The sequence below is a fragment of the Aquila chrysaetos genome, chromosome 2, assembly GCF_900496995.4.
Source record: "Aquila chrysaetos chrysaetos chromosome 2, bAquChr1.4, whole genome shotgun sequence".
NCBI classification, from domain to species: domain Eukaryota; kingdom Metazoa; phylum Chordata; class Aves; order Accipitriformes; family Accipitridae; genus Aquila; species Aquila chrysaetos.
Window position 1 is genome coordinate 17,437,407 of NC_044005.1, and position 18,427 is coordinate 17,455,833.

At 37.5% G+C, this 18,427-nt stretch overlaps 1 protein-coding gene across 6 annotated transcripts in view; it reads left to right on the forward strand.

Annotated features, from left to right (window-relative positions):
- The window catches only part of DICER1 (dicer 1, ribonuclease III), a 73,782-nt gene that overhangs the window by 13,786 nt on the left and 41,569 nt on the right, over positions 1-18,427 (forward strand). For 4 of the 6 annotated variants that reach the window (XM_030040050.2, XM_030040060.2, XM_030040032.2 and 1 more), the window contains exons 2-5: positions 4,780-4,845; positions 5,767-5,867; positions 17,113-17,305; positions 18,239-18,401. In XM_030040050.2, the coding sequence (XP_029895910.1) occupies positions 17,162-17,305; positions 18,239-18,401 (307 nt within the window). In that variant the 5' untranslated portion in view covers positions 4,780-4,845; positions 5,767-5,867; positions 17,113-17,161. Of the gene's footprint in view, positions 1-4,779; positions 4,846-5,746; positions 5,868-17,112; positions 17,306-18,238; positions 18,402-18,427 lie in introns of all 6 variants that reach the window. The other 2 variants (XM_030040070.2, XM_030040072.2) reach the window with 2 other exon arrangements.

Consider the following 18,427-nt stretch of genomic DNA (forward strand, 5'->3'; position numbering starts at 1 on the left):
AAAGTGAAGATGGATGCATTAAAATAAACAAAAATTGTTAATTGGTTTGACTTGCTGAAGTCTTATATTAGTTTGTTTAGCTGTAAAGAATGTAAAGTAATGATCACATTCTATTCTAACTGCATATATTTACATGGAGAGAAATAACAGTATCTATAAAATGCTGTAGCTTTTTAACATGATGTTCACTGTATTCAACAACGTATGTATGATCTAAGTAGCTGCTTCTATGCTGAGGCCTAATGCTTCAGTAGGATATAAAAGCCTCTGCCTTAAAGACGGCAGTTCTTTTTAGTTTGACTCAAACAGAAAGCATTAATTACTACTGTTAAGGCAAAGGTCATTTATACTTTTATGAATAGAAAATTCAAAATACCTGGAATCTGTGCAAAGTGCTTCATGGTGCACAAAGTTTTTTAGCATTGGTCCATTACTCCTGCAGAATGTACTATGCTTGTTGATTTGAGATTGTCATCACGCAAATAATTAACACTGGCCTGGTTGACTCTCATCTCTCTTTCTGGCTGTTCTGCACAGTAAGTTGGTTAGCCAGATATGTAGGTTAAAATACTAAGAATTTCCTTTTTTAATGGCCTTTCCCCATTTGGAATTAATTTGGATCATTTTACAATCAGGCACATGTTATGATTGCAAGAAAAGAATACATGGGAAATTCTATTCTTCATCTTGTGTGAGAGCCTTTGCAACACTGTATTCCACGGAGCATTTTCATCTACACCTTTAGACATTCTTACATATTCCGAAAAAAATTGGTGGGCCTGTGGAAATGTCTTACCAATTACTCATTTTTTTCTTCAATAAAATGAAAGAATCAATGAAGTATGTTGGGGTCCTCCCCCCCCCCCCCGCTTCTGGTGTTATTTCTCTGGAGGTTGGATTCTGTGGCATCTGAGCAGCTTTGAGTGTCTTCTGAATTTGGGAGTTAAAATAGTCTCTTTATATTACGTATTTTTATGAACTTAATATTGAATTCATCCTAGCTTCACATAAAAGAAAATTCCAGTAGTGTGCCTGCAAGTTCTTTGCAGGGAAAGAACATGTGCAGACGTGTAGTGTAACTGGTGAGAAGCCTTTCTATTTTAGGAAGACAGATCAAAAACTACAAAGCCCAAAATGTAATTGGAGTAAATAACGTGCTAACCAGTACATAATACTTCCGTATTTTAAGGTTGCATTAGGATGAGTTAGTTTGCACTGTTAATAATAAATACATTCTTTTTTGAAGCTAAGCCTAACATTTGTACGCTGATTCTTGGGTGATACATAAATTGATATTATGACCAACTATAGGAGATCTGAATTCTCATTTTAGACTTGGTGGAAATTCTAGAGGGTGACTTAAGACCTGCAGATATTTGGGGTTTGCATCACACAATCACTGAATTCAGAGAAAGCCTTTTGTAATGTAGGACTCAGTAATTTTGGATGTTCTGGCAAAGAGATAACAGAAAACTGTCAAACGCCCATGTTTTGGGGAACTTGACTTTTTGCCACATTGGAGAGAAAGGATTTCTGTTTATGCAAATAATGGGATTGAAATCCCCACATGGGTTTATATTTAGGGGGCAGCTGCTGCTTTTACTTATCATAAGCAAGAATAACTGGTGGTTTTGGAACTGCACTTGCTTCACAGCTTGCCCCCAGATTGAGGAAGAGAGAAATCGCTGCCCTAATGTTTGCTTAATTGCCCTAATGTCTGCTTAATTGCTTTCCTGTCGAAAGACATAGGTGCCTGAAAGGCTTGAACATAACCTTTAAATAAACTAAATAATCACAAGTAAATAATTCAGTACCCAAGTAAAGGACCAAATGATAAATAAATTCAGATATGGTCAGATATTATCCCTTCTTGTGATATTGATATAATAATAGTATAGTTACCTATATAAATTAGGATCTATAAACTTGGCAGTGATTCTTCTGTGGGTTAGTTTTCAAGCAGCAGCTTGAAAAAAAATCGAATTAAATATTACGTGGAGTAATTAAATTCTAATTGCTGTTAAATCTATTAAATGTGTTTCAGAGTGTTCATATAGCTCAGATTTTTTTTTATTTAGAGAAATGTGTCCTGAGTGTAATTCTTTTTCCTGACTTCCATTGAGAAGGCTTAGTTCCTTGGATGCTAAGAGTATTTTGTTTTGGAGTTAATCTGAGGTAGTATGGAGTTTGTACTGTGGTTTCTGACTAACTTTATTGTTTGTACCATAATAAACCAAAGAAAAATACTTGAAATAAAAGGCTGCTGGAATAACACATGGAAGAGAAGGAAGAGTCCCTTTTTATAGTCGCGCCTTCTCCCTCCCTGCCCCCCAGCATCTGCTACCAGCTGTAATTATAGAGAGACAGGATGCTAGCCCAGGCAGACTTTTTCCTCCCAATCATAATGGTAGTTTTTACCTTACCCCCTCTGATGCTATAGGACTTTGATTCATGCTGGAATTCATTTGTATTTGCATGAAGATAATTCACTTCATCATAGCTTTGTTGTTGAGCTTAAGAGTCCAATTGCATAGATCTTGCAAGATAAGAACTTCATTTTCAAGTTGTTAACAGTTTGAATAATGGCTTAATTAAATATTAACATCATTATTGGGATGGAGGGGATAGTTGTTTAATTTCAAATGTAGAAGAGTTTGAAGAGCAAGAACATTGATAGTCTGTTTCAGATTAAGACTGATGCCTGTAATGTGTCAGTAGGTCTTTCACTGCAAATTTCGGTCCTCCTTTTTCTGACAATCTTTTTTTAATAGCAACAATTAGGTGTCATATTAACATGATTATTTTCAAATACTGAATTACAAAACCAGGAAATAAAAATAAAACCTGTTGATATATTCTTCTGCATACTCTTTGATATATTTGGATACTTGGTTTTTGTATTAGCAAATGTTTAAGTAGCAAATAGCCAAGATACTTCAAGATCGTGGCTGAGATTTGCAGGTAGTGGGTGCTTGCAGGTTTCTAGAGCACTGGAGATTTGCGGAAGTGACTGCTGTATCACTGCTTGGATGCTTCTCTTGATGTCTTTATAGGAGCTGATTTTTTTTTTTCATGTTTTTGCTTTATTCTTTGAGTATTTGATGTGTTTGTGGTGCATCTAGTTAAACGCTCCAAATGGCTAGTTATCTTGGAACTCTCACCTTCTACCTTGTAGATAAAATATGTGAATGTTGAGTTCTTACTAGAAACCTTTTTTAAAAAAAAATATGGTGGCGTTACTGTTCAATAGAAGACATTCTAGAAATCTAATTTTTAGCAATGTCAATGTCAGTAATTTTTCCTTTTTGACCCTTTTGCTTTCTTTTAACAAGATCCCCAGTCACTGTAGAGTAAAATGAGATTTTTTTTTTCTTTTTTTTTTTTTTTTAAATGTGGTAAAAAAAAAAAATCTTGTCAGATTGGACTCCAATGTTACAGTTGTTAAATGCTGGAGTAGTTGGTTATGTTATTTGCTGTGGTAACCCCTAGCTGTGTCTATTGTTTGGCTGGGATCATTGGCAAGCTGCAGATGCCTTTGGCCTGCAGACGGGAAGGATTGGCCGTCTACTGCAACAAGCTTTTGTCTAAGTGGGTGCACCAACACCATTTAGATGCTAATGTGATATAAGCTCGCTGTTTTGTACTAGAACTTGACTGCATCTCAGGAATGTGGCCTGTCTGGTTTTATGTTGGCTTCGGCATTAAAAGGGCCTACTGTAATTCATGTCTGCCAATCGATTAAAGCTGCAATTTTGTGTTTTATGGCTTTGATGTGCCAAAGGAAATTGTTGGGGTTGGTGGAGAATTACATACTTTTTTTGGTTCTCCCAGATTTTACCTGCTGATCTGTATGCTTCTTGTTTGCCATCTACGATTAGGGAAAAAAGTAAATTTGCTATGTGAAGCCATGTATGGTGTTAGCTTTACAGACAGCGTTGAACCATTTTTTCTTCTGTTCATGTTTGTTATATGGTGGGGTGACTAAATGCTGTCTGTATTGTTCCTTTCTGCTTTTCTTGCAAATATAAAGTGCAGTATATTTCTGTATTTTTAGCAGAGGTGTGACAGTTTTCTGTTGTTAGGCTATTTTCTGGTTCAGTGGAATACATATTCTGGTTCATGTTCTAGAGGTGGTGAATAAATGAATAACCTAGGCATAACAGTTATAGTACACTTAAGTCTAGTCACTGCATCTTAGCAGCAAGTTGCTGTATTTTGTGCAGAAGAAAAGGATGTGTGTATAGTGCAAACACGAATTTAAAAAGTAGCCCTGGGAATAAAATTTTCATAGGTCTGTTATGTATATGAATGCAGTACTCATCAGATTTTCTGTGCTGCGTTCTGCAAATATTCTTGTTGTAAAATAGAACCATAACTGTTTATTTTGTTTTCTGGAAACACAAGTTATTTAAGATTTTTTTTTTTAATGTGTTGAATGATAAGTTTCTTCAAGTTTTCATTACTGTATTAGGTGAAACATGCGTGGAGGGAGCACAGGGGAGGAAAACCGTAAATCTGGTTGGACTCAACTAGCGATTACTTTAGCAGATAAAACAAAATATGCAAATATCTCCTGAGCGCTCTTAAGGCTGATCTTTCAGACACTGACTGTCTGTATCCCTAGCCAAAAAAGGACATATGATAATTAGATTTTGGAGGACCATGTGCTGTTGCTACAGAGCTAAATATTAAAATGCAAGAAAGCAGACTACCACATGGCACAACTGATTTTTATGGCAGTTCATGTTAAAATGCTCTCTTTTTTATATTGCCTTTTAGGTTACCTAGGGTGAAACAAAATTACAGGCTTGGAGACTCTGGAAAAGCTCAGCATCAGCATTTGAGGTAAAAATGAACATACTGAAGTAATCTTGGGAGTGTCCTTCTTGTTAACTTTGTGGAACTGATTGGAGTAGAAATTTTCATCAAGATCCATTCTGCATTTAAGTTTTCAGTATTGATTTTAAAAAAATTGACTTCAGAATCTCTCTTTTTAGGTCTGGGAAAACTCATACTTTAGGTGAATATATTGTGTAAATATTTTAGAGCTTTGAGGACATTGTAGATCTGCTTAGATATGGTATTTTTGGTTTAAGTTGTAGTTGTATAGAATGACTAATATATCTATGAAATTCTTTGTCATGTCTTTCCTAATTTTACTTGTATAGCTAGATGTATTTTTATGCAAATCACCATCTTAATTGCACAATATTTTTACTTTTATCAAAAAACGTGTTAATGTACTTAGAAAGAAATGGTTATTTTTTTTCCATGAGTTTACTGTATTAATTGCAGCTTCAAATTGAAATACTGTACAGAAGTTTGAATTCTGATTTTTTTTTTTCTTTTTAAATGTTTAACTCAAGTGAAAAGAAAGTACATGTGCATGGAAAAAGCAGTACAATTGTACTGAATATAGTAAAATTATGTAGAACATACTACTCTTGTATTTCTCACGTGAACCAGTTATTAATATTAATCATAGTAACCTGTAAAGAGGATTAGGGAAGTTCGCTTTCCTTGCACATTTAAACTACCAAAAATTAGCTTTTAAATCACTCTTTTAAATTTTTATTTCTAATACTAAACTAAAATAATTCATGTTCAGGATGGACTTAAATAGTTCATTTTCTGTCAGCAAGTTACAGTGTGGGGTTGACACATCTAAATGTTTATAAGCAACTGAATTGCCACAATTAACCCTGCTATTGTAGTTCCCTTTTCAAACCATTTTTATAGTTCATAGGTTTTGTTGTTGTTTTTAAGAGCCGAAGCTTGCAAATTATGTGATTAATCCACAAGCTGATACCATGATGTCAAAATGCAGTTCGGGAAGCATAAACACAGAGACTGCGGAAATTAAAACGGTAAGACTATGCTTTGTAGTATGGGAGAAGCAGGTTTTTATGTATCACTTCACTGTATTTTCCTATTTTATATTTAAAGCTTCTTCAGGACCTTAGAGTAAAGCAACTTCTGTGTGTGAGGTTATAGAATTTTACTGTGAACTTCTTTGGAAAGAATAATGAAACTAGCTACTTTATTCTATCCATAGGTCGTTAAATAAAGCAATGCCAGAGATAAAAAGATGTTTGTCATGAAACACATGCTGTGATACTTCTTATGAAGCTGAATATGATTAGGAATGTATTCATTTTTTTGAAAGGATGTGTGTGTTTAAATATTTCTTGTGGATTTTGTATTCAGATGTGGTTGTGTTGGTGAAATACAATCAATTTAAAAAAAAAAAAAAGTGCGAAGAGAGGAGGTACGAAGAGTTGGAATTAGAATTAAATTTCTATGTTGTTCCAGATAGGAGATACAAAGTAAATGGTGAGGAAAGTAAATGACAGGTAAATTGTTAGGGCCTTAGTTTCAGTAGTATGCTTCAGTTTGAATTACGAGTTCAGCAAAAACAGGAAAAGAGGCTATCCGATTAAAGCTATGTAGAAGAAAAATTGATATGTAGTTTGATAACATAGGCAAGACAGATGTATCTAGTTTCCCTGGTCCTCACCTTGCCTTGCATCTTAGGTGCCGTACACTTTACGTTTTAGCTTTTGTCCTCTGTGTTAAGGAGGTGAAAGAAGAGGAATCTGCATAGCACCAGTTCTGCACCACTGATTAAGCAACTACATAGTTAGGACTGTTGTACAGGGCCTTATACACATAATTTTAAAAAATGAAATAGTTTGTCCCAGAATCTGGCTGCATGTCAGTATTTGTTAAAAGAAAAACATCCCCTTTCTAAGCTTTTATTCTGAATGCCTCGTACTGTTGTCACACTAGATATACTAGAAAACTGATTTTTGTTTTCACATTTTATTTCTGTACTGGTAAATGCCCTACAGCCCATGTATGTTATGCTGGTATATAGTGGTATAATCCTTTTGGTTTAGAGACTGTTACAACGTACAGCAGCATAACTTTGGTGTGAACTGTGTCTTGCTGGCTCTGTTGGTAGAGCTAGACTAATTACAACGGAAAGCGTTTATTAGGCTTTTGCCTCAAATCCAGGTTTGGTCATACTGGTGACTGAACACCAGATGAGGGACTTATGGGTTTGTGCGTTTTTCTGAGCCTGTTAAGTGTCATGTTGTACTCCATTTCTCTCCTATATACAGACATGTAGGAGGAGTCTGCCAGGAATTCCAGCTCTTAACTATACTGTACTGCTTGTAAAAATGCTTCAGAAGCAGTTCGTTCAAATGTAGAGCCTCAGTGTAATCTTCATTTAATAAGCTCTTTAATGAAACTTTTATGAACAATAGAAAGCAGCCTTTGCTGCTTTGCTATGTCTTACTGTGCTATTAGAGGCTAGCGTTCTGCTTTTGCTGTTGGACTGGTTCTGTATCAAAAAAATAGAACAAATAAAATTCTTGTAGATCAGGATGAACATTTACAATTAATATTGATGATTGTGCTAGGGAAACCAGTGAATCTTGTTCTTATAGGAATGCTTACATTTGAGCTTTGTAAGCATTTATGCATTCTGTTTGCCCTTCTTTAAAGGGAACAGATCTGAAATACGGTTTTGGGTTTTTTTTTTTCTCTTTAAGAATATTGTAAGACCAAATATAAAAACTGCTGTTAGGCAAACTTTGAAGGATAACAGATAAGGAATGTCTCATGCAGCTGTGTTGTATGTTAAAGATAGCATAATATAAAAGAGATTTCTGATTCATCTTATTGAGTAATATTGTTTGACAGTATTTCCTTACTTAGACCTTCTGGGCTGAATGATGTTGTTTAGAAACTTTGAATTCTGAGTTAGGAGCAGAAATGTCAATGCTTAATTTTTAAAGTATCCTAGATATTGGCTGCTGAATTAAGTTGGGGGGGATGGGGACACAACGACATGACATTTCCCATGAAGATGAAACTTTTTCACTTGTTTCTGAGATGTTTGAGTTTTGGGCTTTTTTTTTTTTTTTTTTTTCCAAATAAAAACTGGGTGTGTTTGGTTTGGGCTTTTTAAGTTCTTTAAGAGAACTGAAGTTACAGAAGTAATACTCACAAAATACACTTTTGTAATGCTTTTGGACTATCACAGGAAAAGTCAAATCCTTTTAAAAAGTACACTTTTAAAAGCAGGTTTAGAAACCAGGCGATGTAAGAATCTTGTATCTTTAACTTAACTTGGGCAAAAACAACTCTCGCCACTGAATGTTTATAGTGTAAGTAGAAGTCACTTTACTGCAGACTTCTGCAGTAATTGGTATAGAACATCCTCAGCGAATATTTTACATTTTGTAAATTAACATTTAATTAATTTTCTACTTTGTATTTTATATTTGTAATATTTTATGGTTTTCTTTTTATTTGTTCCTCTATTATCCAAGTAAGAATTTTCTGCATTAGATCTTTCAGCAAGTCAATGTTTCATGTAGCATTTGGACATAAAACTTACTATAAAGAATGCGATATTCACACTATTTAGGTGTTCACGTAAGAGAATATTCAAGCAGCAAGATTCTATTCATATTTTTTGTACAGATTGTGATTTGTTTACTTTAGAGTAAGTGGATTTTTTTTTTTCTTACCCCTTGAGACTAACTTTTTTTTTGGCTGACGCTGAGCGTGTTTTTAGAGAATAAATTAGACATTCCTGGACAAAGACGAAAACCTACAGCATTAGCAATAATTTTTGTATCACAAGGATTATGCTGGGTACAAATTTACAAATAAACATTGGTGAAGAAAGCAGATGAAATATATTGTGTATGGCAGTAATACATTTTTCTTGTTAATAGGAGATAGTTGTAGTTTTGCATTAACTTGGTATGAATATAGCACATACTATGCAAGCAAATGGTGGTAGAAACTTGAAAGATGTATCCCCAGGGATCTAGTCTCTTCTCTGTTTACTTCAGAGTGTCATTCTGTAAATGTTTTAAACAGTCCTTGGAACAGGACTAGATCCAGGATGTCTTACTTCAGGTGAGTGCCCTACTTGGTTTGGCTTGTATTCCTTAGTGTTTCCTTGAAATTTTTTTGTGCACCAAGGGACTTCTTCAACTTGAATATAGTCCTGTGACTAAAAAAACCTACACCACAGTTACAGAATTATTGTAGACAAGAAGAAACCGCTATTAAATGTTGCTGGCTGTTCATTTCCAACCTTGTGCCCTTCTGAAATAAAGTTCTTTAAATGATAGAACAAGGGATTAGTTTTAATTTTCTGCAGTTTACTGTCTGTTCACATAAATCTGCATTAAAGTAAGGACATCAAGTTGTGGATTTTGCTGTTAAAATTATCAAGATTGATGGCCATAAAACTGGACTTTTCAGTATTATTTTAGTAGAACGGATAAGCTTGGGCACTGTGCTGCTTTCTCCAGCTTCTGTAACCTAGTCTAAAGCCACAGGAAGCAGGACTTGTTTCCTGTGTTTATCCCTCCATATTCAGCTTCAGCAAGTTCTTATAGTTTCTTGTTCTATCAATTTTCAAAATAACGCAGTGGTTAAAGATAGAACATCTTAGCAGGTGTCTTTGTTACTGTGCTGGTTTGGGCTGGGATAGAGTTAATTTTCTTCATAGTAGCTGGTATGGGGCTATGTTTTGTATTTGTGCTGAAAACAGTGTTGATAATGCCGAGATGTTTTTGCTACTGCTGAGCAGAGCTTACAGAGTCAGGGCCTTTTCTGCTTCTCAGCCCACCCCACCAGCGAGTAGGCTGGGGATGCACAAGAAGTTGGGAGGGGACACAGCTGGGACAGCTGACCCCAACTGACCAAAGGGATATTCCAGACCATAGGACGTCATGCTCAGCATATAAAGCTGGGGGAAAAAGAAGGAAGGGGGGGACTTTTGGAGTGATGGCATTTGTCTTCCCAAGTAACGGTTACTTGTGATGGAGCCCTGATTTCGTGGAGATTTCTGAACACCTGCCTGCTGATGGGAAGTAGTGAATGAATTCCTTGTTTTGCTTTGCTTGCGTGCACGGCTTTTGCTTCACCTGTTAAACTGTCTTTATCTCAGCCCACAAGTTTTCTCACTTTTACCCTTCTGCTTCTCTCCCCCATCCCACTGTGAGGGAGGTGAGTAAGCAGCTGCGTGGTGTTTGGTTGCTGGCTGGGGTTAAACCATGACAGTTACTCACAGTGGCTGAGCAGGACTAGTTTGGGATTTTTTCTCTTTCCCTGTTAGCTAGTTTCAGTTAGCTAGGTTCAGTTGACTTCTGTCCACAAATTCTGAACACATGTAAGTACATCTCAAATGTTTTCAATTTAAAATCTGTTCTTCAAGTAGATGTGTTTTTTCCCTTTTTATTTCTAGATGGTCCTGTACTGCTTTTCTTTTATCGAAGAACTTGATATTCTTCTTGCTGTTGAAATACTTAGAATGATACAATTACTTCATTATTCTGGCTTACTCCCGTAATAACGTTGACATTGATCTTGTCAGATCTCATATACTTCCAATACAAATAATACAAATGAAGACTAGGAGACTTTAGCACAGCAAGAAGTAGCATTGATGGTTTAGGGAGGAGAACTTTTTCTTTTTACCCGAGTTAGCATACAGTGGGAGGGAATTTAAGCTACTTCAAGTGTGTTCTGCCTCATGCGAGCTTAACTCTGTTATTTTGCTAATTCATAGAACTATAGAATGCTTTGGATTGGAAGAGACCTTAAAGATCTTCTAGTTCCAACCCCCGTGCCATGGGTAGGGACACCTTCCACTAGACCAGGTTGCTCAAAGCCCCATCCAGCCTGGCCTTGAACACTTCCAGGGATGGGGCATCCACAACCTCTCTGAGCAACCTGTTGCAGTGCCTCACTACCCTCACAGTGGACAATATCTCCCTCATATCTAATCTAAATCTACCCTCTTTGAGTTTAAAGCCATTCCTCTTGTCCTTTCAGTACATGACCTTGTAAGAAGTCCCTCTCCAGCTTTCCTGTAGGCCCCCGTTAGGTACAGGAAGGCTGCTATAAGGTCTTCCCAGAACCTTCTCTTCTCCAGGCTTAACAACCCCAACTCTCTCAGCCTGTCTTCATAGGAGGGGTGTTCCAGCCCTCTGATCATCTTCATGGCCCTCCTCTGGACTCACTCCCAACATGTCCATGCCTTTCTTCTGTTGGGGGCTCCAGAGCTGAATGCAGTACTCGAGGTGGGGTCTTATGAGAGCAGAGTAGAGGGGCAGAATCACCACCTTTGACCTGCTGGTTACAATTCTTTTGATGCAGCCCAGGGTACGGTTAGCTTTCTGGGCTGCAAACACACATGGCTGGGTCATCCTGAGCTTCTCATCAACCAACACCCCTAAGCCTTCTCCACAGGGCTGCTCTCAATCCATTCTCCGCCCAGCCTGTATTTGTGCTTGGGATTGCCCTGACCCATGTGCGGGACCTTGTACTTGGCCTTGTTGAACTTCATAAGGTTTGCACAGGCCCACCTCTCAAGCCCACCTCAAGGTCCCTCTGGATGGCATCCCTTCCCTTCAGTGTGTCGACCACACCACACAGCTTGGTGTCATTGGCAAACTTGCTGAGAGTGCACTCAATCCCACTGTCTGTGTTGCCGACAAAGATGTTAAACAGCGCTGGTCCCAATACCAACCCCCGAGGAACACCACTTGTCCCTGGTGTCCGCTTAGACATCGAGTTGTTGACCGCAACTCTTTGAGTGCTACCATCCAGCCAGTTCCTTATCCACTGAGTGGTCCATCCGTAAAATCCATGTCTTTCCAATTTAGAGACAAGGATGTCATGCAGCACAGTGTCAAATGCTTTGCACAAGTCCAGGTAGGTGACATTAGTTGGTCTTCCCTTATCCACCAGCACTGTAACTCCCTTGTAGAAGGCCACCAAATTTGTCAGGGACGATTTGCCCTTAGTGAAGCCATGTTGGCTGTCACCAATCACTTCCTTATTTTCCATGTGCCTTAACATAATTTCCAGGTGGATCTGCTCCATGATCTTGCCAGGCACAGAGGTGAGACTGACTGGCCTGTAGTTGCCCAGGTCTTCCTTTTTTTCCCTTTTTAAAAATGGGGGTTATGTTTTTCCTTTTCCAGTCTGTGGGAACTTCCCTGAACTGCTGCGACTTCTCAAATATGATGGACGGTGGTTTAGCCACTTCATCTGCCAGTTCCCTCAGGACCTGCGGATGTATCTCATCCTTTAGGTTCTTAGGGTGGTCTTGAACCTGATCTTGTCCTACACTGGGCAGTTCTTCATTCTCCCGGTCCCTGCCTTTGCCTTCTGTGAGTTGGGTGGTGTAGCTGGAGCACTTGCCAGTGAAGACTGAGGCAAAAAAGTCATTGAATACCTCAGCCTTCTCCATATCCCAGGTAACCAGGTCTCCTGTTTCCTTCCGGAGGAGAGCCCACATTTCCTCTAGTCTTCCTTTTATCACCAACATACCTATAGAAGCTTTTGTTATTGCCTTTGATGTCCCTGGCCAGATCTAAGTCTGTCAGGGGTTTGGCTTTCCCAACCTGATCCCTGGCTGCTCAGACAATTTCTCTGTGTTCCTCCCAGGCTGCCTGTCCTTGCTTTCACCCTCAGTAGGCTTCCTTTTTGTGTTTGAGTTTGTCCAGGACCTCCTTGTTAATCCATGCAGGCCTCCTGGCGTTTTTGCATTTCCTATTTGTTGGGATGCGTTGCTCCTGATCTTGGAGGAGGTGATCCTTGAATATTAACCAGCTTTCTTGGGCCCCTCTTTCCTCCATGGCTGTATCCCATGGTACTCTGCCAAGCAGATCCCTGAAGAGGCTAAAGTCTGCTCTCCTGAATATGGTAGTGAGCTTGCTGTGCGCCCTCCTCGCTGCCCTAAGGATCTTGAACTCCACCATTTCATGGTCACTGCAGCCAAGGCTGCCTGTGACTCGCATTCCCCACCAGCCCCTCCTTGTTGGTGAGAACAAGGTCCAGCATAGCACCTCTCCTCCTTGGCTCCTTGGAGAAGCAAGTTATCATCAACGCATTCCAGGAACTTCCTGGATTGCTTATACTCTGCCGTGTTGTCCCTCCAACAGATACCGGGGTGATTGAAGTCCCTCCTGAGGATGACCAGGGCTTGTGAAGGTGAGGCTGCTCGTATCTGTCTGTAGAGGACCTCATCTGCTCCGTCTTCCTGGTTGGGTGGCCTGTAACAAATCCCCACTACATTGTCACCTGTCCCTGCCCTCCCTTTAATCCTACCCATAAGGTCTCGGTTGGCTTCTCATCCATCCCCAGGTGGAGCTCCATGTAGTCCAGCTGGTCATTGACATAGAGGGTGACAGCCCCTCCTCATCTCTCCTGCCTGTCCTTCCTAATGAGCCTGTATCCTTCCACTCCAACACTCCAGTCATAGCAGCCATCCCACCGTGTCTCAGTGATGCCAGTAAGATGATAGCCCTGCAGGTATGCGCAGTTTATCATAGCTAAATTCTATTTTTTTTTTTTTTTTTTTTTTTTTTTTTTTTAGATTGCAGGGTAATAACGGTATGATTAACAGTGGCAGGCAATGTTGTTTTGCTTGTGCTTACTTTTAAAGTTACAAATGCGTATGTACTACTTCCTTTGAAGTTCAAAGGTTTTTTTGAGAATGCTTTTTGATCTCAATGAGATGATTGTACTTTAGGGCAGGTCTTTCATGAAGATACACAAACCAAAATTGTAGTTGAGAGTATATGTTGTTTCACAGCTCTTCCAGATCAAGCTGCAACCATATGTAAGTATGAATCCCCTTGCTTCTTGCAGTGGGGTAGCTAGCCTAATATCACTGTCATGAAGTGTGTAGCAAAGGAGATATGCTTATTTGTGAATATTAGATCCTATACTTGTTTCTTGTTAACAGCCTTCTCAAGGTTGGTTTTCTTTCCTTAATTTCCTCCTGGTGATGTGATATAGGTATTTTATATGTTTTCAAAGTTGTATTTATGATTTGGAAAAAAAACAAAATAGGTGGAACAGTAAACGAAGAGGAGGCACTGCTGATGTAAAGTGATTTATAAAACTGAAGTGGCTGGGCTTAGATACAAGAATGATTGGGGAATTGACTTTAGCTTTTATTATGCAAAAGGTTTGTTTTGGTTTTTTTCCTGGTCCCTTCTAGTCTTGAGCAATTATGATAGCTGTGACCAGGGCTCATTTTAACAAAGCAAACGCTTGTGTTTCACATGAGTTGCTATATGTAAGTAGAGAAGCATGCCTGAGACCATTTCAACAGAATACTGTAGTCACGATAAAGATTTTTGTATCAAAGGATTTTTTTTCATGTTACCGACTAGCGTGTTACTCAGTGGAATATAAAAAGAGAAGCTAGATATATTGAAGTATTAAAGGGGAGCTTCATCTATAAGCTGGGGTGGGGCAGTCAGGGACGACACACATTTCCCTATGTTTTCTCCCTTCTCCCCTGCTCTCATATACCTAAGCTGTTAGTTCATACGAAAGCTTCACTTATGTTAGCAGTGCCCAGAGTTTCCAGATGCTTTCTACCAGTGGCTGGGGAATATTGTGTATTATGCTACTGTCCTTGCCATGTGACAGATTTCATTTGATTAGTCACATACTGATTAACATCAGTACGTTTGATGTGCAAATGCTCAGTAGGTCAGAATGTCAAGGATGATCATCTTCGCTACATGCAACTATATAGCACATACACAACTTTCCTGTTGGTTGTCTCCCGTGACCCAGAGCGGTGGAGTCCCAGTGGAGGAACAGCCATGAAGCCACTAGTTCCAAAGAGGGATTGAACCAAAACATCTCTTATTTGTGCCAGATTTGAATGCTCTATAAAGTTACTAATTGAATTGTTAGAATAGAACCTGTATGTGCTTGTACACATTGTTTGAAATGTACAAAACCAATTTAAAAATCTATATGAGTCTTTTTGTATTATAACTGAAATGAGTAATGATATATTACTGATTTTATGATGTGTGTAGACTATGTTGTTTTCTATTTGCAGCTAAATAAAGCAATATAATTGATCCATTTTATTTATTTAGATAATCTGAAAGAGTCAGGCTGAAATGGTAGCTTAGGTTACAGGACTGAAAAAGTAAATAAGATTTGCATGAGTTTGGAGATTCATTCAAAAGCAACTGAAAAAAAAAGTCAGTTGAAATGTCAAGAGCATTCTTTAGTATGTCCTGTGAAAATGTACATTCATTCCTTTGTTTTTTTCCTAAACATTTGAATAAATCTTTTCTTTTTGGAGTCTTCTCACCCTGACAGTTTCTGTGAAGCTCAGATTAAAATACCAGACAAGATTCCAGCAATATCATCACAGTTCTCTTAGTAAAGAAATCCTGTTTTTGATGGAGGGGAAACTACATTGATTGCTGAGCCAAAGACCCAGAAGTTACATTTACCCTCTTTCACTAAGTAGCATTTACTACTGAATGTTTGACTTCAAAAGAGAAATAATTATTTATTATGGAACAGAACAATGATACTTCAACTTAACCACACTGTCCTTCAGGACTCCCCCTGTTCCTTTGGAAAAACTGAGACAAAGCTCTATCTCTGACTACTTTCTATGAAGTGGGATTACTTCTGCATGAATCTGCAAGAGGAGTGACCATGTGATTCAATGTATTGCCTTCTCTTTATTTTACAAGATATACCTGAGATGGAAAACTAGAGAGAATTGGTTTAATCTCTTTTGTCAGAGCTTCCCATAGTTATTTAATACTAGTTAAGTTAGAATATAAATCAGTGTTTAGACATGGCCCAAATTATAATATTTAACTTAAAAATGTGAATATACCACGAAGAGCTACAATGTTTTATTAATTGAAGACTATGTTAAATAAAATTTCATCTTGGTACAAAAATAAATGAATACTTTTAAATTGTACTGCTGTATTTGTAATCTCTCAAAGCAGCTATTTCTCATAACCATTAGTGGTTAATATTTTGTATTAGATATCATATCATACTTTTCTTAGTTTTTTGTTCCCTACTGCACATTTGCAAAACTTAACCAACTTTACTGTTATATAGAAAAGCAAGGACATTTCTATGCAATAGGATGATAATTAGCTTTTCCTCATGAATTTCTAATGAATGATTATATTTGAAAGCATTGTCATTTTTATGTATTTCGCATTTTGAGATTGATGCTAAAATGAATATAGAGCATCTAGGAATTTTGAGGAAGACTAACTTTTGAAAATACTGTTTTGTTGACTCGGGTACATATCTGATTTGAAGGGAGGAGCTATTCAAAATGTCTTAGATTTGATGCGCTATGTTTGTGTTGCACTTCAGCAATAGTTTTCTATATCGCTGGGCCTTAATCAGTTTCCCTGTGCAAGGTAGATTTGATTTTTTTTTTTCTTTTTTTTTTTTTTACCTTGATCATTCCTGACAGATAGCAAACACTTTAAAAAAACACTGAGTGATGAGGACTTCATAGTCTTAGTAGGAAAGTGTTTTCCATTGTGTAATTCTCATCAAGTTGTGAATGGTTGATTTGTTTATCATTTAGAATATCTTTCTGGAAGTTGCTGGTTAACCTGATAAGGGTCCTTTTCTCCATTAGTCCGTATCAGAGTCATCAGCAATTATTTGTAATACTTCTGCCAGTTCCTTAAATAGATAACCTTATCAGAATCTGTTGATTTGAAAATACTGATGTTCTTTTGTAGTTATTGTTCTTTCCCTGCTGATTAGGATGAAGTTCCTCTTGCATGTGTATATGTAAAGCTTTAACTGTCCATAGGGACTTTCTGGTTGGAAAGAAAAATGGAAAATGTGATACTTATGCCTGTGCTCTAGAAAATCAATCTTTTTCTTTCTTGAAGTAAAGCTAAAAGAGCTTTATTTTTTTTTAATTTGTTTTTAAAGATATTTTAAATGGTATTCTGTCAGAACATAAATGGAACTCTATTCTGAAACGTATTTGCATAAATCCAAATGCCTAGAATGAGCTTTGCTGTGTAAAGTACATCTCCTTTCGAATTTCTTTGGTACTTTGATAAACACACATCTTTAAGTTGAAAAGTGCCTATAAATTTAAAATTAACATTTTCTGCTGAAAATAGTATGACATTTAGCACTTAGTGGAAGTAAAATCAAGTAATGTCCTTTTCTTAGAATAAATTTTCTCTTCTTGCTTTATATTGTGACTGTATCTAATACTGTTTCTTTTTCTTCTCATAGTAGGCTGTGCTGGAACAAAAATGCAATGAAAGAAACACTGGATGAATGAATGAAAAGCCCTGCTTTGCAATCCCTCAGCATGGCGGGACTGCAGCTCATGACCCCTGCTTCCTCCCCAATGGGTCCATTTTTTGGACTACCATGGCAACAAGAAGCAATTCATGATAACATTTACACACCAAGAAAATATCAGGTACTAGTGATAATACTAATACAGTAATGTCAAGAAAAAGTAAAATTAAATCCATTAACTTAATAGAAAAAGAACCAGAGCAGCTGGAGAATGTGCAGTGTTGCACACAGTCAGTCTAGGCATGTCTCAGCTCCACCTGTTGGGAGTCTTTAGCATGGCCATGTTCTACATTTGTAAGACCCTCTATTCTCTCTTCTCAGTTTGCTCTAATGAGCAGAACAACTTTTAACCAGAGTATTCTCTTGCTGCTCTCTGCAAAATGCTGTTAGGGACAAATACAGAAAATATTACACTGTGCATATTGATTGTATGCATACAATCACATCTCCTTCCCCCTCTGACCTTCTGTCTCCTACATGGTGAATCTTGATTTTTGGTTCACATACTGGTCAAAGCAGCTCAGTAATGTCAGAAACCCCATTGGAGCACTCTGATTTTCATTTTGTTATGCAAACCTGTTTCTGAGTCCTAGAATTTCAGTTCTCTTTGCACTGCAGAGGTGCCTGAAAGCTAGCATTTGGTAAGTCTTACTGAAAAGCTTAGATCACCTTGACATAATATACTTGTTTGTTTGGCTGAATTGATGTATACAGTTAGATTTAAAAGGTCTAGCTTCTTTATTCGCACAATGTATCTAGCAACAGAAGTGTCTATTAAAAAGATATAGCTAGAAAGGTACTTAAAATAGTAGCAAATTGTGATACTAAAGGATTTTAGATTTAGAAGATAGACTATATAGGGTGTATTAATATTTTTGGAAAGAATATGACAAGACATTGTTGTGAAAGAGATGTATTCTTTGGCACTGGAAAGATCTCTAGGGATACTGCTGACTTGTCTGTAGTTTATTTACCACTTGTGTTATATTTTTTTTTTTGTCAGCTTTTTCACTGCATTGCTGCAAGTAAGGACATTATTATTTTTTAAACCTAGGTTGAACTGCTTGAAGCAGCTTTGGATCATAATACAATAGTCTGCTTAAACACTGGCTCAGGGAAGACTTTTATTGCAGTACTACTCACTAAAGAGCTGTCCTATCAGATCAGGGGAGATTTCAACAAAAATGGAAAAAGAACTGTGTTCTTGGTCAACTCAGGTAAGAGGAAAAGTATACTAAGTTCC